The 24,318-nt window shown below is 43.2% G+C and overlaps 1 protein-coding gene and 1 long non-coding RNA gene across 2 annotated transcripts in view; both read right to left on the reverse strand.

Moving 5' to 3' along the window:
- Positions 1 to 24,318, reverse strand: part of akna (AT-hook transcription factor) — a 118,519-nt gene that overhangs the window by 32,494 nt on the left and 61,707 nt on the right. The window contains exons 7-13 of the mRNA XM_060841025.1: positions 21,344 to 21,477; positions 19,083 to 19,326; positions 16,734 to 16,885; positions 13,017 to 13,202; positions 12,299 to 12,557; positions 2,301 to 2,404; positions 875 to 1,119 (exon numbers count right to left, since the gene is read on the reverse strand). Coding sequence (XP_060697008.1) covers positions 875 to 1,119; positions 2,301 to 2,404; positions 12,299 to 12,557; positions 13,017 to 13,202; positions 16,734 to 16,885; positions 19,083 to 19,326; positions 21,344 to 21,477 — 1,324 coding nt within the window. The remainder of the gene's footprint in view (positions 1 to 874; positions 1,120 to 2,300; positions 2,405 to 12,298; positions 12,558 to 13,016; positions 13,203 to 16,733; positions 16,886 to 19,082; positions 19,327 to 21,343; positions 21,478 to 24,318) is intronic.
- Positions 1,034 to 12,376, reverse strand: LOC132825658 (uncharacterized). The gene is made up of 3 exons (XR_009645805.1): positions 12,299 to 12,376; positions 2,301 to 2,404; positions 1,034 to 1,119 (listed from the first exon to the last, which is right to left on the reverse strand). It is a non-coding gene; the product is annotated as an uncharacterized LOC132825658 (long non-coding RNA).

Genomic DNA, 24,318 nt, shown 5'->3' on the forward strand with positions numbered 1-24,318 from the left:
CTGGCCTCTTTGTCCAGAGGGTCGGGCTAAAGTACTGGGTCCATGAGTTCGAATCCCACCTTGGTCGAATTTGGCTTCAATTATTGGAAACTAAACTGGAATAACAGCTAGTTTCAGTAATGGCAACCAAAAACCATTGTGAATTGTCGTTAAAAGCCCATCTGGTTCAGTAATGTCCTTCAGGAAAGGAATTCTGCTATCCTTGCTTGATCTGGCCTACATGTGATGCCAGACCCACAGCAATCTGGTTAACTCTTTAAGTGCCCTCTGATGTGGCTGAGCAAACGACTCAGTTCAAGGGCAATCAGGAATGGGTAACAAATACAGGCCTTGCCAGTCATGCCCCTACCCTGTGATAGCATTAAAAAAAGACTGAGATATGAGACAGTTAGAGATATGGAAATGAGAGATTTTCATGGATTTAGATTGGATTTGACCCCAGGTGTCTGTGGTCAAAGGCTAAATTGGTTGTTGAGATTTTTGGGATTGTTAGAACTAGTGAGCACATAGTTTGCCAGGACAGTGAGTCATTACTGTTTCACTGCAGATCCCAGCTATTTCAATGTGCCTCCCTATAACCTTTCCATTCCCTAAACTGTGCACTATTTCCTCAAAAGAGAGCTGACAGGTACTTTTAATTCTAGACTTCAGATGTCTTTAATGCAAAGTAGAGTCGGGCTGCTGACCCTCATTGTTTTGTTCCTGTCACCAAGCATCTCAATTTTGGAAGCCAATGTGCAATCAAAGTCACACTAAGAGTCAAAGTACAAAAGTCAGAAGCTGCATCCTTCTAATTGGTGAAGGTTCCAAGCCCAACCAGCAGCTGGAACCTTGTCAACTGCCCTTGGTACAATGCTAAAACAGTTCTACTTACTAACAAAGGTCTCCTGTTCAAACTCACTCATTACGCTGCCTGTCCACTGCTGAGGTGAGGTAGTACGGGAAGCATCTGCTTGTAGAACGCTGTCCTTCCTCATGACATCATTCAGTCGTGCTGTTGGAGAGCGCTCACGTTCAGCAGCACCTTGATGCTGGGTTTCCTGAGACTGTTGCCTTCGCAGAGCAGCTTTTTCATCCTGACACAGCGATTTCAGTGAAGTTGCCCTTTGGTTTTGAAGTCTGTGATCAGAGGAAAGTAAAGACCGAAAGTTAACTACTTTTCAGAAGGGACTGTTGCACTCAGCTTGTATGTGTGAACATAGGGAATCGCAACAAATCAAGGACAGTGGCCTCTCGTTATTCTTCTTGGACAAGGCTCAGGAGTTGCAAGCCAATTAGGGGAATCACACAATAATGAACAACATTTACACGCTGCTGTTGCTAGATTAACAGCACCAACACCAGCTCTTTCACAGGCTGTTAGGAGCCCTCCTCATAGCCTGATATTACACTAATTGAGTCAAAGAACAGTGCAACATAGTGTAGAATCCCTGCAGGGCAGAGGCAGGCCATTTGGCCCACCGGGTCCATACTGACCCTCCCATTCCTATCCCATAACCCTTCATTTCCCATGGCTAATCCACCTAACCTGCACATCCCTGAACACTATGGGCAATTCAGCATGGCCAATCCACCTAACCTGCACATCCCTGAACACTATGGGCAATTCAGCATGGCCAATCCACCTAATCTGCACATCTCTGGACACTATGGGCAATTCAGCATGGCTAATCCACCTAATCTGCACATCCCTGGACACTATGGGCAATTCAGCATGGCCAATCCACCTAATCTGCACATCTCTGGACACTATGGGCAATTCAGCATAGCTAATCCACCTAACCTGCACATCTCTGGACACTATGGGCAATTCAGCATGGCTAATCCACCTAACCTGCACATCCCTGGACACTATGGGCAATTCAGCATAGCTAATCCACCTAATCTGCACATCTCTGGACACTATGGGCAATTCAGCATGGCTAATCCACCTAATCTGCACATCTCTGGACACTATGGGCAATTCAGCATGGCTAATCCACCTAATCTGCACATCTCTGGACCAGAGCTACCGGAGGAAACCCATACAGACACGGGGAGAATGTACAAACTCCACACAGACAGTCACCCGAGGGTGGAACCAAACCCGGGCTCCTGGTGATGTGAGGCAGCAGTGCTAAACACTTTCGAACATTTAGTATTGATACTAAATGTAAATATTGTAAAATGTATCACTACATAAATATGGGTTAAAGATGAAAGGCTCAGAACAGACTGACATCTACATAGAACATGACAGTAAGTCCACTTTATTAATATACAACATTACCATTGCACGGAGTGAGGAATCAGTATTGTACCTGCTCTGAGTGGGTTGATGCTCTGGAGTCTGAATGGCTGGTGTGAGTCTGCTGCTGTCAGAGCCCACAAACCCACTGTCAGTCTCTGGAGAAACAATGCGTTCCTGGAAAAGCAGAACAGCCCCTTCAATATTGCACGCTCAGCAAAAGGCTCTTTATTTACCTACAAGGTCGAGTTCATTTTCAGAACAACAGAAGCTGCCCAGACATTTCTTCGGAGTGGGAGAAAGAGAATCCTCACTGCAGTCGACTGCACTCTGGCAGAGCACGTGTCTCCCCGTGACTGTGGAATCTAAGGGCAGGAGCTGTTCCTTCCAGCTCGCTCAGCATTCCTTGCTTCAGTATCAGACGCACTAAAACTTGAGGCATCTGTTACCATGGGGCAGTGGAGAGAGACCAACATCTAAGGTCTTTCTGCCAAAGTTCAACAGGGTTATCGGACCCTCCTGGTCCTCAAATGTATGTAAATATAGTCTTGTATGAGTAAGAAATGCCTTTGGTTTGTTTGCTGGATAGATTCAAACTCTAATGTTTGTTTTGTTCCTTCATATGTTACTGTACAGAACCGAGCTGCCTCAGCGACTAGATATTTTTATGAATAAAGTATATTTTTCAAATAAAACAGAGGTGATTGAGAAAAAAAATTGACATTTCCCAGAAATCAATTATTTTTACATTGAAAAATTCTAAACTTACACAGTTCCATTCTTCATATAATATTGGAACATCTTAATTGCTACAAAATCAAACTTACACACGTGTTATCTGAGACAAATTTTGGCGATAGATGAACTCTATCAGTATAGACAATCATATTCCATCAGCTCTTTAAAACCTTCCTTACTGCATATCTCATTTCTTTGAGTGCACTTTAAGTTACGTCGCACCCCCTATTATTACCTTCCTTATTTGACAACCACTTTATTCTGATTATGTTTCTGTAAACACTGTCAGAGGTTTTCTTGCAGTAAAAGGTGTTCAAGGTAAATAAATGTTTGTTATCCAGTATCACTTTCACAAAACCAATCACACTTTTAGATCAGCTCTGTCCCTCATCGAACAATAACTCTTGTTTCTCACAAAAAACAGAAATTGCCAGAGAGACTCAGCAGGTCTGGTAGCATCTGTGGAAAGAAAGCAGAGTTAATGTTTTGGGCCGACTCTTCTTCAGAACTGATTGTACCTTGGGAAAGGGTGATGCTGAAAATGGGGTGGGGGGGGATAAAAATGAGGTCTGCAGATGCTGGAGATCACAGCTGAAAATGTGTTGCTGGTTAAAGCACAGCAGGTTAGGCAGCATCCAAGGAACAGGAAATTCGACGTTTCGGGCATAAGCCCTTCATCAGGAATCGGGGGGGGGGAATGTCATCAATGATGGCGGGAAAGAGAACAGCAGTTGGGCAAAGGAATGGGTAAAGGTCAGCCTGAGGGAATCTGTAGCTGCTAATGGGGACCATTAGAGGCTGACAATGGGATGTCTGTGCCAGTAGTCCATATGATGACAAGGTCTGCTGTCTGGGCCCTGGGGACAGACATGGAAGGAGATGTTCAGGCCATAAAATTATTGAACTTGATAAGGAGTCCTGAAGGCTACAGGGTCCCCAAGTGGAAAATGAGGTGCTGTTCTTCCAGCTTGCACTGAGCTTTGCTGGAGCACTTGCAGCAAGCCGGGTACAGAGACGGTGGTCAAGAAACATGGGTGTACTCAAAAGGCAGGCATCAAGAAGCTCAGGGTTATTGTTGTGGGTGGAACGTAGCAAAGTGGTTGCCCAGTTTTCACTTTGAGTCCCCGGTGCAGAGGTGACACGTTGTGAGCAGTGAATGCAATAGACTAGACTGAGCGTAGTGCAGGTAAAGTAGTGCTTCACCTGGAACGTGTGTTTGGGCCTTTGGATACTGAAGAGGGAGTAAATGGGTAGGTGGTACAGCTTCTGCGGTTGCAGGGGAAGGTGCCATAGGGTTGTGGGGGGAGGAGTTGGAAGTGGGGGAAAAGTGAACCAGGGTGTTCTGGAGTGAATGGTCCCTGCACAAGGCTGAGAGGGGAGGGGAGGGGAATATGGGTCTGGCAGTGGATCCCACTGGAAATGGTCGTTAATGACTGACTGGATGTGGATGCAGGTGGGATGATAGGTGACCCTACCAGTATTGTGGGAGGGAAGAGAGGGGGTGAGGGCCAAAGTGCGGGAGCTGGATCGGGCTGGGCCGAGGGCCCTGTCAGCCATGGTAGTTAGGAATCCTCAGCTGAGGAAGAAAGTGGACATTTCAGAGGCCTCTTTGTTGAAGTTGGGATAATCAGAATAGATGTGACGGAGATAGAGGAACTGGGAGAATGGAATACAGTCTTTACAGGAGGCAGGATGTATATAGTTATGGTAACTATGGGAGTTGGTGGGTTTATAGTGGATGCAGAAATGAAAACAAAGATAGCCACGACTGTCACTAATCTCATTTCATCTGGTCATTTCCTACCCATTGCCTTCAAACTCTCAGTCTCCCAACCCCACACAGCACACTTCTATCTCCTTCCCAAAATCCACAAACAGGACTGCATAGGCAGACCCATTTGTTTCTGGCCTGCTCCTGCTCTACAAAACTCATCTCTTCCCGTCTCAAATCAATCTTTTTCTCTTTGTCCAGTCCCTTCCCACTTGCATCTATGATTCCTCTGATGCTTTACATCAGTTTCAGACTTTCTGGTTCACAGGCTCCAGCCGCCACCTCTTTACCATGGATCTGCAATCCCTTTACATGACCATTCCCACCCCCCTTCCGCACCCCAGGATGGTCTCAGGGCTCTTCGCTTCTTCCTGGAAATAAATGCCTGAACCATCCCCATCGATCACCACCCTCCACCTCCTGGCCAAGCTTGTCCTCACCCTGAACAACTTCTCTTTATCTCCTCTCACTTTCTTCAGGTCAGAGGGATGGCCCTGAGTACCCAAACAGGCACTAGCTATTCCAGTCTCTTCATGGGGTGTGTGGAATATTCCTTGTTCCAGTCCTATTCCAGTCCCTACCCACAACTCCTTCTCCAGTAAATCGGTGATATAATCGATTATACTTCCCTCTCTCATCCTTTACACCGGGGAGACAAAACGCAAACTGGACGCTCTCCTGCAGATCACCCCATGTTGTGTCTGCAAATATGATCAAGCTTCCTGTTGCTTGCTACTCCAAAACCCCACCCTGTTCCCTGGCCAACATCTCTGTCTCAGGCTTGTTGCAGTGCTCCTGCAAGGCTCAGCACAAAGCTGGAAGAGCAACACCTTATTTCCGCACTCGGGGACCCTACAGCCTTCAGGACTCAATATCAAGTTTAGTAACTTTAGAACCTGAGCACCTTCGTCCAGGTCCTTATCCCAAGACCCACTCATCAGGCCTTGTCATCACATGGGCTCCTAGTACAAATGCCCCATTAGCGTCAACCTCTAATGGTCCCCATTAGCAGCTATTGGTTCCCCTAAATTGCTCTTTACTCATTTCTTGTCTCTGTGTAGATCAATGGGCTTGATGTGAAAAGCGTCATCTTTGGAAACTTCCAAATTTTGAAATCTGTGACTGGTGTCTAAAGTTAACTCTCATGTCACTTTCTAACCCATATTCATGCTAGTCACAACTTATCGTGAAAATTCAACTGTCTCACCTATAAATGTTTTTGCTATCCCATACAAATCACACAAATTGCAATGAACCAGCTTAAAATAATTCCACTGGAGACAGAGAGAGGCTGTTCTTCCTTCATCTTCACACCTTTAGTCAGGTGTATTGTTGCAACAGGCGATAAATTGTCAGCATGAATAAATGCTGATGACGTACAATGGGATCAGAGGGTTGAGGCAGTGGGCCTGCAGCATCTCTGCTGCCATCTGGTGTAGCTTTCTGAAGTTACAGGAGCTCACAGCAGATGGGAAGCTGCTGACAACTGGGAATCACTGAAACAATTAATTTTTAAAATGTTAAATGAAAAGAACTGACCAATTAAACACTTTGAAATTGGAGTTCACCGCTCTGTTTTACTCACACTCCTTTCAGTAAATCCCAGGCAGCAATTACTCTCGATACATAAATCTGCTGACAGAAATCCTCTTGGAACTAATCCACTGCAGTATTTAAATTGTCTTATTTTTGAATCATAATGTTGATTCATTGGTAGATTCAGTAGAAGGCTATCATAAGAATTTCTAAGAGGATTTAAGGCATGTTCATATTTTCAGCTCTCTTGTACCTGGTTTACTAAATATTGGGACTGTATATAAAACACTTCATCACTCAATCAATCAGGACAAGGCTGAACTAAAGATGGTTCAGTTAATAGCCAGTTAGTGATTTTTAAAGCAGATATAATCTGTAATGCTAATGAGTCACTGAGGTACAAATGCATATCAAATTATTGTTATTGTTAGTGCAGCATTTTGATCAGGCTTATTGTGAAGACACTCAACGTAACATTTATTCTCGTGTCAACAACAAGCTAAAATATAATGTGCTATGGGACTGAATAATAGAGGTGCACATACTAAAGAGGCTGGAGTGTGTCATCATTCAAGTGCTCCATGTGATATTTTTCCTGATGACCAGTTCTGGTACCTTGTGGAATCTGTCGTCTATTGTATTCTAACCTACCGAAACAAGTTCTTTGAGATTCTCACAGTCACCAACTCTCCTATTTGTTTGCTTTGGAGTGATTAGTAGTGGAAGATAGACCACTGTAGAATATCTACACAAGAGATATTTGTGAGATAACAAGAATGCTTATTGCATGAATCCCTTATACACCATCTCCCTGAAAGCTGTCCCCCCATCCCCCATGGTTAACCCTTATCCAACAACGTTTACAACTATATTATGTTTACCATTAACACCTCAACTCCATCCCACGTCTCTGACTTCATAAATGCAGGTGGCTCGGGCATGTTACACCTCCCTCAGAATACACTCTCTTCAGACATGGTCGCTTGGTCAATCTCTTGCTTGAGGACTGTTAACCCTGATTCTGATCTGTGGATCACTTCTAGGCTGAAGGATTTTTTACTCCTGGGATATCCATTGCAGAGGATGTTGTTCTTTGTAGATATTGCTTTTGGTGCATTACTTCAACAGGACAATTTTGGTCCATTATCTTATCTGACTCAGGTAGTTGCCTGACAACATTAGCTGGGAAACTTGAATCTTGTGAACGTCCATCATGCAAGAAAGCTGCTCTGTTACTTCAGTTGCCCATTATGGTAGCTAATGTACTCTCAGTCATGCCAATGAAGGATTGCTACTCACATGGCCCTCTCTGTCACTGGCATTGACCGTGCTGTTTTAGAAGACAAAGCATTGACATTTTCACCTTTCCTGTTAGATCTGAGGTGTCCTCTATGTTGATAGTGTTAAACAGCTCTTTTATGTTAATACAAGTGACCTCACTTGGTTGTTTCTCCTATTGGGTTCTGCCAGGAGCCTGAGAGGTCCAATGAAGTTATCTCCTGGTTAGCCCTTGATTGGTTGGTGAATAATGACTAGTTCCTGGACCAGTGTTTGGACAGCCATTCATCTCTAGATCAATTGTACTCTTGGACATAGTCAATCTCCTCCAACTCTTCTGATGAAGTTGGTTTGAGAAGTGCATGCAAACTCAAAAGGGAAGTTGGATCATTGTGGACAATGTATACATTTTCAACTCTCTTCTGTGTGTTGTGCTATAGTGTAACCAATAGCACTCCTTATGCTTCTGTGTGTTATTCCATCTTTACCACATAGGTTAATCATTTTAGGCTGTATTATCTGGTTCTTCAGCCATGATAACCAGACCTCTATCAAGCACAAAGTCAAATAGAATGTCTATTGTTGTAGACAAGTTCTGTCTCTTTTGGTTCATCTTGATTAACTAGTTCTGTTAAAGATGTCAGGGCATCTTCTCCAATGGAGCTATCTTGTTTAATGCATGTAACATTGAAGGGTGGTAGGAGTTCCATTTTGTAGACCTCTGTGTGCATGGCCATCACAATTTCCACGGTGCTGGAATTGTATGTTAATTCTGCACATAGTCATTATTTCTGTACTCAAATCCTCTTGTATTAAAGGCTAACATTCCCTTACCCATCCACACAACTTGCTGTATATGCATGTCTGCCTTCATTGACTTATTAATAAGGACACCTATGACCCTTTGTACATCTTTGCACTCTCCAACCTCTTACCATTTAAGAAATGCACTGCACATCTGTATCTCTGACCAAACTGGATAACCTCACATTCTTCCACATTTTGTTCCACTTGCCTTGTTCTTGCACATTCTTTCTGTCCAAACCTTCCTGAAGCTGCTTCACATCAATCTCAAAACACACATTCCCATTTAGCCATGTCACACCTGCAAATGTGGAAATATTCCATTTGATCCAAATTGTCAATATATATTGCTGAAAATGTGTTGCTGGAAAAGCGCAGCAGGTCAGGCAGCATCCAAGGAACAGGAGATTCGATGTTTTGGGCATAAGCCCTTCTTCAGGAATGAGGAAAGTGTGTCCAGCAGGCTAAGATAAAAGGTAGGGAGGAGGGACTTGGAGAAGGGCCGATGGAGATGCGATAGGGGGAAGGAGGTCAAGGTGAGGGTGATAGGCTGGAGTGGGGTGGGGGCGGAGAGGTCAGGATCCTGTCAATATATATTGTAGACATCTGGGGCCCAAGCACTGATCCATATGGTTCCTCACAAGTTACAGCCAACCAATATGAGATTAACCCATTTATTCCACCTGTTTTTGTCTGTTTTGGCAATCTTAAATGCCAGTACATTACTTCCTATCCTTTCTGCTTTAATCTTTTTAACTAGCCTCTTGTAGGAAAATCTAAGTAGACCATATCCATCAGCTCTCCTTTATCAATTTTACTAAAGTTTTCAGTAACGTCTTCAAAATATTTCATTAGTTTTGCTAGAGTTAACGTTTCAGGTCCAGTTTGAAGAAAGGTCACTGGACCTGAAACATTAACTCTACTTTCTCCCCATAGATGCTGCCAGACCTGCTGAGTTTTTCCAGTAATTTCTGTGTTGGTGTTTCCGATTTCCAGCACCCACAGTTCTTTGGGTTTTTTGTTTAGTATCCACACATTCTTCTTCTGATCGGAGATCCTCTCTTACTAATAGACCGAACCCGTCGCTTAACAGTGCAACCCCACGTCCTTTTTCTCTTTGCCTGTCCTTCTTTACCAACAAATATCCTTGAGACATTGCAAGTCCTGATCACCATGCAGGCATACTTATGTAATGGCAATTAGATCATACCTATACATCTCTAGTAGTGCCTTTATATTGTCCACCTTGTTGTGAATGCTCATGCATTCAGGTAGGCTATCCTTTACTTTGTCTTTTTGACATCAATCCCTTTTCAAAACATACTCAATGCTCAGCTTTATTTGCCCTTCCTTCTTGTCTCCTTAGCATCTTTGCCAACTTCTCTAACATCTTGGTGCATGCAGCTTCACCAAACAAACCCCAGTGATTCAGGAAGGCAGCTCTCTACTGCTGTCTCCAGGGCAAGTAGAGATTGGTAATAAATTTGGGCCCAGTCAGCAAAACCAACCTCCCCTAAATGAATATGAACATGCAAACCTTCGTTCAGGATGTGAAAGCTGACTGGATTTCCTAGCAATCAGGCAGTGGATGAGTTGCCGGTCGGATTTTGACTCTTATTAATGATGGAATGATGAAGCTGGGGCTGCTGTGTTGGCCAATCAATGACTAGCAGCTCCAGAACTTGGCATTGCTAAGGTGGCGGCCATATTTGCTGCTGATACAACAGCTCCTCCACTCCTAGGATAGAGGATCACCCATGGAAAAGGTAGCTGCTGTTTAGGGGAAGGGGAAGTAAGGATTTTTATTTATGTCATGCAATGTGGGTCTCACTGGCAAGGCTGGCATTTGCTGCTCATTCCTAATTGCCCTTGACTGTTAGCTTTTTAAGAGAGTAGTCAACTGTTAACAACGTTGCTACAGGTCTGTGGTCACATATAGGCCACACTAGATAAGGGGAACAGATTTCTTTCTGGAAAGGACAACAGCGAAGTGCTTTTTTACAACAATTTATGATATTCCTCACAACCACCAGTAATGCCATTAGCTTCATAATCCCGATGTATTAGTTAATTTACTTTAAATTCCACCAGCCACCATGGTGAGATTTGAACGTACGTGCCAGGGCATTAGACAGTCTCTGGATGCATAGTGCAGTGACAGTACCATTGTGGCACCATCTCCCTAAGGTAAAGGGGTGAGGGGAGGCAGACCAAGGGGGTTGAAAGCAAGCGTTGTGGGTTGGTTCTCAGGAGCCACCTCTCTGCCTTACTCCCAGTCTCTTGGTTGTGCACAGATCGATAGATTCACCTTGTCCTCTCAGCCTGCTCCCACCAGTGATCCAGTGTGTGAATCAACTCTTTCTTGATGCAGCTGGACCTAAAACAATTGTGGCCCACGTGGGAGTAGGCCCTGAAGTGATCATCAAACCTCATGTACTTTTCAGAGACTTCCAAAAGCCCGCAGCTCCACACCAAAATGGCTTTCAGCCCTCACTTCAAAATGACTAACTTGATCTCAGCAGGAGCATTATGCTAGACGTTCCTGACCCATAGTAAAAGCTGGTGGAGGAAAAGGGTGCAAGATTGGGAGTGCAGATGAATTTGAGATTTCTTCCAAATCAAAACTAAATATTGGGCACTCACACACTCCGCAACCTGATTAAAATTACTATCTGACTTAAACCACCCACTGATGGTGTGCCAAGATAATATATAGATCATGTATAGTAGGGATCTTATACTGCAGTGGTAGTGTCCCTATCTCTGAGCCAGGAAACCAATGTTCGAGTCCTACTTGTACCAGAGGTGTTTCATAATGCCTCAGAACAGAGCTATGACCATGTGATGGAATATGTGATGAGAATAATTAGGTCCTTGGTTTTGACTGGCATAGGCTTGATGGGTCAAAGGGCCTTTCTCTTTGCCATGGACCTCTATGACTCTGAATGGGTTGATTAGAAAATAAATGCACAGCCAAAAACCATTCACCGCTCTCCAACTTTCAGTATCTAATTCAAAGCAGAATTCAAAGAGAGTTTGATCCTTTCTCATGTTGTGTTTCCCCATGAAGTATGGAAGACAGTGGATACGTGGCAGACTTCAGAGTTTGCCTTGCAGTTACTCTGTGATAGAAATTTCAAACAGCTCCCAGCTCAATACTAGGATATGGACAGTAACACTGTTCCTTTAGTGTGTATCACAATTTCTGCACATGGCAATGTTGGACGTGGAGCAGAACGTCCCCTGAGTGTTTGGGTTGATTTTCAATTGCGGCTGCTGATGGGTTCATGCAAAATGGCCACTGGAGGGCACCATGTAAACGGAGGCAAAATCTAAAACCATCAGCACTGTAAACTGTATCCCTTTGTGAAACCGAGAGCAACCAATATTACCCAGAAACAAGATGCTGGCTTGGAACTCAGTCAATAAATAAAAGGAAAGTGTTTATTGAAATACACTCTGAGGTTTTCAAAACGGTTTTACGTGTGCAATCACTAATGACTTGCACATCTATGCGTGGTACTTATTGTCTGGACATTGAGGAACTTCTGTAGACCCATGCACTGTGCTATTTTACCTTGTAGCAACAAACATTAAATCTCAGCTTTGAGGCTGGGCAAGTAACTCTGACTTTCCCAGTTGCCAGAAACAGTCATTGATAGAAAATGTGAAATGCAGGTGTATATGGAAATGGCATTTGGATAACACCTATACCTGAAGTGGAAGCCTTTTGTTTTCTATTCAGAACCCTGCTGTGTGTTTTCACGTTTTGGTGGATGACTCGTGTTTCTTATGTTTTAACTCTCGACTGGCCATGGTTACCTGTTTTATTTTCCATATGCTTACAAATATCTAATGGCTGAAGATTTGGTATCAAATCCATATTCCCTTCCCCAAATAACCAAACCTTTGAGGTGCATCACATTGTAAGTGGTTGCACTTACCTCCAGAGGGATTAACGTGGTTTGGTGCAGAGCTTTGCGAGAGGTGTTCTCAGGAGAAGCAATTCCGTCCACATAACTTAGACCTTTTCGAGACAAAAGGTCCTTCTTTTCCGAAAGGGGCATTCCATTCGAGGTGGGAGACCTGCTGCGTAGTCCGGTTTTGGTTTCTGTGGGTAACAACTCATCTGGTTCCAGTACTGGCCCATAGCCATCCTTAAAAGCATCACCGAGCGTGGTTTCCCATTTTATTGCTTTGTTCCTTTTGTAAATGAAGAAAACATCACTATCCGATTGAAGCTTAGGAAAAATCAACAACAATGAGATATAAAACACTCAATATTAACGACGCTGTATTAAACAGGACAGTTATTGCATCAAATTCCAAGAAAATGGTTGTTGTGAAGAAGTGGCTAATTGCTTTCGCTGCCTTTAGAGGGTGATGGATACCACGGGGTGGGGTGGTGGTGGGTGGTTGTAGTGCTTTATCTCCCCCCACCAACTCCATTTTGATTTACCCCCCTATCCTTCTCCCTCACCTATGATGGTTTTCATTGACTGGAACGGGTTTTAAACATAAATTACTCAATTCAAATCATGGGTGATTAGCTGGGGTGGTTAATGAGTGATAAGAAATACTATGGGTGATTCAGGTGTGTGTAAGAGTATTTCTGAATAAAAAAGTGTGGGTATTAACCTATTCAAAATGGCTCCTACTCACGGTTCTGATGTTTTACTGCTGCATTTGTCCAGATGGTCTTTAGGAGTCTTTATCCCTCCATTTTGGATTAGGTCCATCATTCTAATCTCCTGAGCATGTGCAGTTGGGGGTGACTGAGGAGTCTCAGGGATTTCCCTTGACCTCTCAAGACCGAGCGACAGAGGTAAATCCTTGACATTTTTATATCTGGAAAGCAGGAAGCAAACACTTTGTTTATGGGGAGGACAAAATTGCAAAGCCTCAAGTTAAATTTAGAGACTCAGAACATTGAACAGCAGGAAACCACAAGTGAGTGAATTTTATCTGAGCACCAGGGGTTGACCACCACCGTTTCTTTATGTAACTTGGTATCTGTTGTGCTACGGCAAAGATTCCAGTCCAGACAAGACACAACATCACAATTTATGAGTACCCGCCTTCAGTCAAACTCTGTGTAATGGAGTCAGTATAGTGTTGGTAAGAATGCAGTAATAATAGTTCTCCCAGAATCCAGACAGGCAATGGGCTGAAGTCTGTGATGTTACAGTCTTGTAAATAGTGGTACAAGTCACCTTCAAAATATCTGACTTAACAGAACATGTCCATCTGTGTTATACATAGAACATTACAACCAGCATCTGTATCTACAATCTCCACAACATACTACAGCGACTCGTCAGGTCACTACTTTTAGTGGCTTAGAATGGTAAAGATACTTCAAGAATACCAATCTCTAACATAATATTTTTAAAATTATCCAATCAATATAAAGTGTTCGTTTTGAAAATTTTAGACACAACTGAAAAATTCTAATTCTTTTCTTAAAATATATTCTCACTTAAATTCTTCCCCTTTGGGTAATACAGCAGAAGAGGTAGTAAGGTTCCTGGACTGATTAGCAGTTTATGGGGGCACATCTACATTCAATACGCCTGGGCCTGGGAAGGGAGTTAAAGTGGGAAGATGAAGGTTTAGATCGGTGGGTTGGGTGGGGATTTGGGCGAGTTCAGAGCCTAAGGGGTTAATGGGGAGGGCAGCCAAGCGGGAAATATGTACATTTAAGGTGTTACCAAGAGCAAAAGGCTGAGCCTGAGATTCACCGAAAAGAGTGCTGTCATCCCATCATGTTGGAAATAACACGTGTGTAATGGAGATGATAATGGCTATGAGCACAACTGAGTGGGCAGGGAAGTATTTTGTTCTGAGAGGGAAGGGGCTTCAACTTGAGGCAATATAACACTGTCGAAATGGTGACACCTACCAGCACTATGTACCAAATGAACCCTTGGCATTAACCTCCTGGGTGCAGCCCAGGTCCTGGCCCCCATGTACCTTTGACCACAGGCAGTCCTGAATGTGGTTCCCCTTCTGGCTCGATGCCCTGTCTCCTAATGAGGAAGGGCCAGCTGGAATGAGCTCAAGGTCCACCATTGCGTTGTTCCCTTGCTGCTGGTGCTAGAGCAATGGAACACAGGTCCGTCTGTATTCCGGCAGTCCCTGAGACTGGGTGGAGCTGGCTCTCCACGGCAGACACTGAATGCAGGGCTGAGGCAACAGGGTCCCAACTGCCCCGTTGCAGCCGTTGTGCCAGGTGGTCAATGCTCCCCCCACGAAGGTGCCTGCTGCACCTGGGTCAACGTGTGGGGAATTCATACATAATCACTAATGGCTGACACCACAGCAGTCCTCTCCTGTCTGGGCTGGAGCAGGTTGCTGGTCAATGCCAGTCCTCTCTGCTAGCTGCAGACACCAGCATGTGCCTGACTCTAATCTCAGTACCTTATACCTCGAGGTGTCCCCTTCTAGGCTGCTGGGGTGGGGGTGGTGGGTTGAGGGGTGAATGCAGGAGGCAGTCTTGGCTCCCAGAGATATCTATACTCCCTTCCTCAGGCATGGAGGAAACCATGTCTAGCAGTGCCACCCTCTCCACTGGAGACTGTGGAAATGCCACTCATACCAGCAGGAGAGAATGTGTCATGAACAAGTGGCCCATTAGGAATTCACGCCCAGTGGTGTGATGGGAGAGTGGCACAGAAGTGGACAAGGCTTCTTACTCGGTTGCCAAGACATTGATGTTTCTGTGTCTCCATGGGAGCCTTCCTAGTTCCGACCAGCGATGGTCAAGATCCTCTCTTCATAGGGGGACAGGAAGGTGCGCCCCCACCTACCTCATCCTGACACTTTCGGCCCTCTGATAGGACGTCCTCTCCTGGAATGAGAGGGAAGGAGGAAACAGAGTGAGATGGGAGTGGATGAAACCACTGTTAGTGAAGGTGCAGACTGGGAAAAGTGGGTGAAGCATCCCGAGTGAGTAAGTAGGCAGTGCATGTGCAGGCAGATGGATGAGACGTTGGGATGGATGACAGTGAGTGAGGGAGGAAGCGGTGTGCAATAGCGAGGGTGGTAGAGTCTTGGTGGGAGGTGGGTGCAGTCAGTGTGAGTGTGAGGTAGCAGAGAGGAGATGGTGGCACTTATCCTGGCGGAGACAGGGTGGTTCAATGACCTCCGTGCAGCACTGCTGCATGGTTGACATTGCGCTGACCTGAGTGGCACCTCAGATCAAGCTGGCAAGGTCTGATGCTGTGGCCTTCTCTGTCAGTCCCAGGTGAAAGAGGACAGCCTTCCACTGTACCACCACATCCCCCCCCAGACCTTCAAGTCTTTGTCCACAAAACATGGTGCCAGTCTCTCTTTGTCTGCCCTGTTTGGAGCCAATGTATCGAGCTCTGGGCTACCAACCACTTGACCATGTGCACAAAGGGCTTTTTAATATGGTGTGACTGCTAGGAATTCTGGGATATCCCAGCAGCAGTAAATACTTCTGTTTCTGGTGCGTGGGAGAAACTGGGCTAGCACAGAACCAGCCGGATGCCATAGATGTGTGTGGTCCCGAGTTAATGCAGACTACAGCCCAGGAAAACTTGCTAGACCTTGCAGAGAGGAACCGTCCATGAAACATGACAACATGACACTTAGCCGACATCTGGTAGCTGGTAACTCCACAAATTAAGATTCTGTGAATCTGTATTTTCTGCTAATATGCAGATTAGGAGTCTTCTGATCTGAAAGACTGACAATTATTGAAAAAGAAATACAAGCAAAACAATAAGAAATAAGTCATGAGAAATCAGCATGGTTTTAGTATTCATTTCTTTGATAAGCTCTCCTTCACATACTTTGAAATCCAGCATAAGAGAACTGTGAAACTGCTTGATGAGAATTATCTCTGGGTATTTATTGAGCAGAAAAACATAATATCAAAAAAACTGTTGTTGACAATCTAAGGTTGTATGAATGCTCTTGTTGGTCACTTTCTCTGGTAACTGGGAAGATATTTTCTAATTGAGCTACTCAGAGATGTAGGTACACATGTGGGACTTGAATCAACTAGAACGATTCGATATTCGAATGTGTTATGATCAGGAAATGTCTGCTTCCTTTGCTCAGGCATTGCTCCACAAGAGCCCTCAGACATTGGGAGTAGAACTTCCTTTAAACCCGGAGCAGAGCTGTGCCAGTTGGTTGACTGACATGAGAAGGATAAATCGTTTGAAGCATATGAGTTTGCACCAGGATTGATCACTACATTATGAAGAAAGGGATGCAGTTGAGACATGAATTCTTAGCTGGAATTTCCTGAGGGTTGACAGTGTGATGTTCCACGATTTGGAACACTGACATGATCTGGAAGGAGAGACTAATCAAGCAATGAAACGAGAAAATCTTAACTGCACTCACTGCTCCAACAGTTGATCAAAATTATCCTTCAGTTGCATTGTCTTGTGCTTCAGGCTTTCGGGAATGGCATCTCCAACCTCACTTTCTCCACTCACGGAGCTCACCTCCACATCCACCGTTCCATGTTGGAGTGCTGCACTTGGAACTATGCTCTGCAGAACCCAGAAAAAGAATAGTCTTGAAACTCCTCAATTCAACACAGCATGTTGTTTAGATGATTTTGGACAGTGATATGACGGATCTTAAAACAGCTAAGAAAATCCATAGGAAAGACTATTACAGAGCATTTATCATACTTGAAGAACACTTCCCAAGGCATCACAACATGAAGTACTTCTGGAAATGTAGTGTTGGCAAAACTGCAACTAGTTTGTGCAGAACAATGTCACACAAACAGTAAGATGAATGAGCAAATGAGCCATAGATTTAGGAATAAATGATGGCCAGGTCAATGAGAAAGTCTCTGTTTTTGTTTAATTAGTGCTTGGAATGTAGCTGAGAATGCAAATGAGATCTTTGTTTAATGTTCAGCAGACTAACATATCAAATCCTTTGGAACAGATCTCCTTAGAGGAAGCTATATTAGAGTCATAGAGACGTACAGCACGGAAACTGACTCTTCTATCCAACTCGTCCATACTAGCCAGATTTCCCAAATTAATCTAGTCCCATGTGCCACCATTTGGCTCATATCCCTCGAAACCCTTCCTAGTCATATGCACATCCAGAAAGTCTTTTAAATGCTGTAATTGTACCAACCTCTGGCAGCTCATTCCATACACGTACCACCCTCTGTGTGAAAAGTTTGCCCTTAGGTCCCTTTTATATCTTTCCTCTCTCACCCTAAACCTATGTCCTCTAGTTCACTCACCCCAGGGAAAAGATCTTGTCTATTTATCCTATCCATGCCCCTCATGATTTTATAAACCTTTATAAAGTCACCCCTCAGCCTCTAATGTTCCAGGGAAAACAGCCCCAGCCTATTCAGCCTCTCCCTGTAGCTCAAATCCTCCAACTCTGGCAACATCCTTGAAAATCTTTTCTGAACCCTTTCAAGTTTCCCAACATCCTGCCAATAGGAAGGAGATCAGGATTGCAAGCAATATTTCAGAAGTGGCCTAACCAATGTCCTGTACAGCTGCAGCATGACCTCCCAACTCCTATACTCAATACTCTGACCAATAAAGGAAAGCATACCAAGCACTTCCTTCACTATCCTATCTACCCGGGACTTTACTTTCAAGGAACTATGAACCTGCACTCCAAGGCCTCTCTGTTCAACAACACTCCGTAGGACCTTACCATTAAGTGTATAAGTCCTGCTAAGATTTGCTTTTTCAAAATGCAGCAGCTTGCATTTATCTGAATTAAACTCCATCTGCCACTCCTCAGCCCATTGGCCCATCTGATCAAGATCCCATTGTACTCGGAGGTAACCTTCTTCGCTATCCACTACTGTCTAATTTTGTTCTGGAACGGGCAGCACAGTTAACAATGAATGAAATAGAGTGGGCTAAACATTTTCAAATAATATTTTAGCTCTAAAATATTGGATATTTCACCTTTCTTCAGGAGTATTCACATCATCAACAACAATATAGATTAAAAAAGCACAGCCAAATAACCCTGGATAGCTGGAGATCCTCCGGCATCTTTTCACTTCAGTTCATGGAAAAATGATACTTAACTCCTAGTCTGCTCCAAAAGAACCATGTGACCATCGGCCTACTGTTAGTTAGCTGTAATTTGCTTCTGGTCTCACTAACTCTCAGAATTAAACCCCATATCCTTGCATTTCAATGCTGCTGGAGTCTCTCTTTCCCAATAACATTACCCAACAGGAAACTGCCCACTTATTCTACATTTATCAAACTTTGGTTTGCTGCACATTCTCCCCTCCATTCCTCTGATCACTGGGAACTTAGATTCCCTACACTTCATAATTTCTTCCCAAAATATCTCCTCTTGTTCAGCTTTCTCTCTTCCTTCAAGGCCCTCTCTGAACTCCCTCTGTTTCATTGGGTACCTTTCTTGGTATCTTTCTTTGGCCCTGTGTTCATTTTCTTTTCCTTATCCTGTGTGTTGGGTTGCTTTTCTATGTTGAAGGTGCTATACAATTCAAAGTAATGTCATTGATAGCTAGGGGCAGAGGGGTGGAAATACACTGCATTGAGGAACATGCTTCCAACTTGAGATTCAGACAAGGGGAGCATAACTAATTGCAATTTGAGCTGTGCCAAGAGTCTTCAATGTTCATTATGTGGAAAGGATTGAATAAAAGTCTTTCAACTTAATATGGAAATACAAGCCAAACACCTCACCTCATTAGGGTAACGATATGAATCTTACCTCAGGTTTGGGATTCTGGACCATGTCTGCGGCCCTGTGCTGGGTTGGTGTTGGAGTCTGAGCCATCGATAACGGGGTTGGTATTGGAGTCTGGAGTGCAGGGACGGGTATTACCCATGAGCTGGATGTTAGGGACATATCAGATCGATGGTTGTTCAAGGAGTGGTTCTCTGGATGCTGGCCAATTTGTTCATTCAGATCCTCCAAGTGCATTCCAAGCCGAAAAATGTTCCCTTCCACTTCCCTAGGAAGCAATGTATATGTCCAACAATTGATTGAATATTACACTTTGAAATGCTTGCCTTCAGCATTAATTTGAGAACCATTTTTGCAACAGAAGTTCTGATATAGCCTCAATACTTAGCCAGTCAAAAATTATGCTGCACTTAGTGCTCAATTTACATACTATCCATGCTGAACAAATTGGAATGTGCTGCAGTTGAAACAAAAGGCATCCATTGAAGATTCCTGAGATTTTAAAAATAGAATCTAATAGCTCTTGATGAAGTATTGATATATTTTTAAAATTTTACCATAGTATGTGCAAATCTCCAGTCTCTAAGTGAAAGCACATTTACAACCATCTCACAAATCCTATTCTTGTGTTTGGGGAACATTTGATGGATTGGAAAGATTTTCTGCCAAACTGCAGTTCTAATCCTTTAAAGGTTATTTTCTTTGTACAGTTATTAATGCTAGAGAGGTAGAGGACTAGACAGCACAAGATTGAAAGGTCAGAATGAACAATATGCTGCCTGGAACTCAACAAGAATCGATTCATTAGGCTTGCCTTGATGGCCCTGTCAAAGAATATATTCCCAAACTCTTTTGCAAAGCCTTGAAATGCTCTAAAAGCGCTAGTTAGATTGAAAACATATGGGTAGTTACATAATCATAGAAATATTGTTCAATTTGAAAATATGCATTCACTAATCCAATGAAAATTCCTAATAGGCTGCCTTTTTTTAGTAAGAGTTCTCATTTTACAAAGTTGAATATCAGCCAAAACTCCATTTAAATAGCATTGAACACCTTACTTAGGCTTCTTTTCAAAGGAAACAAATATCTTAATATCATATTCTTATCATAATTTGTATTTATTTATTTGTAAATATCCTATTTATTTACTTTGTCTTCTATCATCTCACATCATTATTTCAAGACTGATCGACAATTAGTTTGAAATTATATCTTGCAATTACCTTCATCCATATTAAACTCTTCACCTCGTAACTAAAATTGAGTGCAGAACTTTGCCTAACAGTTTGCACAATCATGTTCTTCAGTGACTGGAACTCTATTCATGGCTTTTAGGAATAGAACCAACTCAATATTATCAAGAAATTCACCAATGCCACAATCATAGCTGCTTTTGCGCCATTTTGAAAGTTAATGTTCCACATAGATTATGGACTTATTAGTTGCTCTGGGGCTACATTTAGAGTTACACTGTATCTAAAGTGTAAATACAGGGAATTACAGTCCTGTAATCACACAGTCCTTCTGTATAATATTAGCTTTTACCCCAAAGTTTCTACTTCAGATAAAGAAACATTCTTCTTTGGACCAAATAAAGATGATTTTTGTCAGCCATCTAAACCTTATTATTAAATGCAATATTGCAACCAGATAAGGGGATTATGATCAAAACCTGGAATTTCTATTGTTGCTACATGGATGTACAATGACACGGAGGGTAGTCAGACAGGAGATTAATCTGGATGCAGTATCTGCAACGATACGCACTGGAAAAGTGTTTGCAATTACTGTTTCCTTGCAAGATCCCACTTCCCTAATGACAAATACAGCCATAAAAATGAAAACAAAAGGCTGGTCACCATTCTGTGCATTAAATTCACACTGATCAAAATCCCATTGCAACATAGAGTTTGATTTGTATCTCTCAAGAGCCACAGGCTAGTTTGGGCATGGTATCATTAAATGGTGCTACAGGTCTGACTCCCAAAATCAGGAAAATGAGCTGATATAACAGATCTGTGCTCCTGCTCAGAATACTGAAGGATATTCTAAACCTCTGACATATTATGAGAAAGTGAAAACTGCAGATGCCGTAGATCAGAGTCGAGATGATGCTGGAAGAGCACATGAGGTCAGGCAGCATCCAAAGAACAGGAGAATCGATGTTTCGGGCATAAGCCCTTCATCAGGAATGAGGAAGACATATTATGGGCTGAGAAATAAAATCCTGTATTAAGATGATATTTACCTTAATGGTTTTGAACTGAAATTGGCACATTTACCTGTTAGGATCAAACTCCCCAACAATATAAGAGTTGTTACTGGCATCCTTGAGTTGGAGCCCACGATGCTCTTCTCGGGCCTGTAAATATCCCCTTTCCAGTGCATCCTGGCCATCCTTCAACCTCTGTAGTGTCTGAAATAAGGAACAGAAGTGGAAAAGAGAAGATTAATTGCTTACTACCAACCCCCTCCTATGCAATATCTTCAGACATCTGATAGATTTGAATCTAACAATTGTCATAAATGCCATTCTCATGATTATCTGCATTTTGAGTGAATTGTAGTTAAATAAGTAAATAAAAATACTGAGATTAGTCCAGTTTAGTTAAACACAATGTGTTAATCCCAAGAGACTGGACTCTGAAATACATTTTAAAATTGTAATTTATTTTATAATTCTCTTGCATCACTGCATGGCCCAGCATTTATTGCTGGTCCCTGGGTGCCCTTGACAAGGTGGTGATGAGCTTTCTTTTTGAACTGCTGCAGTTCATGTGCAGTAAGTAGTCAATTAACCTAGGGAGGGAGCTTGTATATGCATTATATGTAATCTTATTGTTACTCATTTGTTCAGGTAATTTACCACAGGAGGTATATTTGAAAATATTCAACCTCAGTTAGTTACCATGAATGCCACCCCCTGCAACTCCTCATAAGCAACTTCTGAAAAGAAAAGTAGTCTTCACAACTCAACAGCAAACCTCACCTGAATCATTTTTTTAAAAAATCACACAATCGTTACCTCAAATAAGAAAGCTCTCTTTAACCTCAGAGGTCAGATCTGAACTGTTTTGATGCTTAAAATCACATTGTTGCCAGTGTTTGTAAAACTGCCAGCAGTCTCCAGGAAACATCTTCAGCTTTTGATATTGAGAAAGTGGAAATTCTGGGAAGCATCAAGATAGATAGGTCCCCAGGGCTGGACCAGATATATCCAAGGTTACTATGGGGAGTAAGGAATGAGATTGCTGTGCCTCTGGTGAGATCTTTGCATACTCACTTTCCACAGGAGTAGTACCGCATGATTGGAGGGAAGAGAATGCTGTTCCTCTGTTCAAGAAAAGGAAAAGGGAAATTTCTGGGAATTACAGAACAGCCAGTCTTATGTCTGTGGTAAGCAAGGTACTGGAAAGGATTCTGAGAGATAGGATTTATGACTATTTGGGAAAACACAGTTTGATTAAAGATAGCCAGCTTGGCTTTATGAGGGGCAGGTCTTGCCTCACAATCCTTATTGATTCTTTGAGGATGAGATGAGACAAGTTGACGAAGGTCGAGCAGTGAATGTGGTGTATATGGATTTCAGTAAGGCATTTGTTAAGATTCCTTATGGTAGGCTCAATCAGAGTTTGGAGGAATGGGACACAGGGAAATTTGACTGTGTGGATACAGAATTGGTTGGCCAATAGAAGGCAGTGAGTGGGAGTGGAAGGAAAGTATTCCACCAGGAGGTTGGTCAGCAGTGGTGTCCCACAGGGTTCTGTTCTGGGGCCTCTGCTCTTTGTAGTTTTTATAAATGACCTGGATGAAGAAGGAGAAGGTGGATTAGTAAGTTTGCCGATGACACAAAGGTCGGTGGTGTTGTAGATAATGTCGAAGGCTGTTGCAGGCTACAACAGGACATTGACAGGATGCAGAGCTGGGCTGAAAACTGGCAGATGGAGTTCAACCTGGATAAATGAGAAGTGATTTATTTTGGAAGGTCAAATTTGAATGCTGAATACAGGTTTAAAGACAGGATTCTTGGCAGTGTGGAGGAACAGCGGGATCTTGGGGTCCATGTACATAGATCCCTCAAAGTCGCCACCGAAGTTGATAGGGTAGCTAAGAAGTTGTATGGTGTTTTGGCCTTCATTAACAGGGGCACTGAGTTTAAGAGCTGTGAGGTTTTGCTGCAGCTCTATAAAACCCTGGTTAGACCAGACTTGGAATATTGTGTCCAGTTCTGGTTGCCTCATTATAGAAGGATGTAGATGCTTTAAAGAGGGTGCAGAGGAGATTTACCATGATGCTGCCTGGATTGGAGGGCTTGTCTAATGAAGAGAGGTTGAGTGAGTTAGGGCTTTTCACACTGGAGAGAGGAAGGAAGAGAGGTGACTTGATAGAGGGGTACAAGGTAATGAGAGGCATAAATAGAGTGGATAGCCAGAGACATTTCCCCCCAGGGCAGAAATTTTAAGGTGAGTGCAGGAAGGTGAGGGGGAGATGTCAGAGGTAGGTTCTTTATGCAGAGAGTGGTGGGTGCATGGAACACACTGCCAGCGATGGTAGTAGAGGCAGAGATGTTGGGGGCATTTAAGCAACTGCTGCACAAGCACATGGATGGCTGTAAATTGAGGGGTGTGTAGGTTAGGCTGATCTTAGATTAAGATAAATGTTCGGCACAACATCATGGGCTGCAGGACCTGTACTGTGCTGTACTGTTCTATGTTCTAAACATTCAGTTCCCCTTCTCTGCGTAATACTTATCAACACTATCAGCTGCACTCTCTCCTCAGTTACAGGTCCGACTTTTCAGAGCCACTTCCATCACATCACTGCTTACACCTTCAACTCTTTCACTCTCTCCAACTATCGCAGATCTTCAACGTCCCTTAGTTCCGAGATTCTGGCACCACTCCATTCCCTGCTTACCTCTTATATCACTATCTGCTCTAAGCCCTCACATCTGCTTTGTCACACTGATATACAACATGGACTACTTAGTTTTGGATTCCGTCATGTGATGTAATACCTGAGACAAGCATGGTTTTAAAAAAGGAAACAAAACATTGACTTCAATTGGTCACATGCATTATCTGACCACATGTCAATATGGGGATTAGACAACATGAGTTGAGAGAAAATGAACATTTTATCCAAAGGCAATAGAGCAGACAGCGAGGACCATCCAGCCCAACCCCCCAAAAGGACGGTAAAGTCCCTCATCTTCGAAGTTTATTTTCACCTTTGAGACTGTTCCTAGGTTGGTGAT

Source organism: Hemiscyllium ocellatum, chromosome 21, assembly GCF_020745735.1.
Source record: "Hemiscyllium ocellatum isolate sHemOce1 chromosome 21, sHemOce1.pat.X.cur, whole genome shotgun sequence".
Taxonomy (NCBI): domain Eukaryota; kingdom Metazoa; phylum Chordata; class Chondrichthyes; order Orectolobiformes; family Hemiscylliidae; genus Hemiscyllium; species Hemiscyllium ocellatum.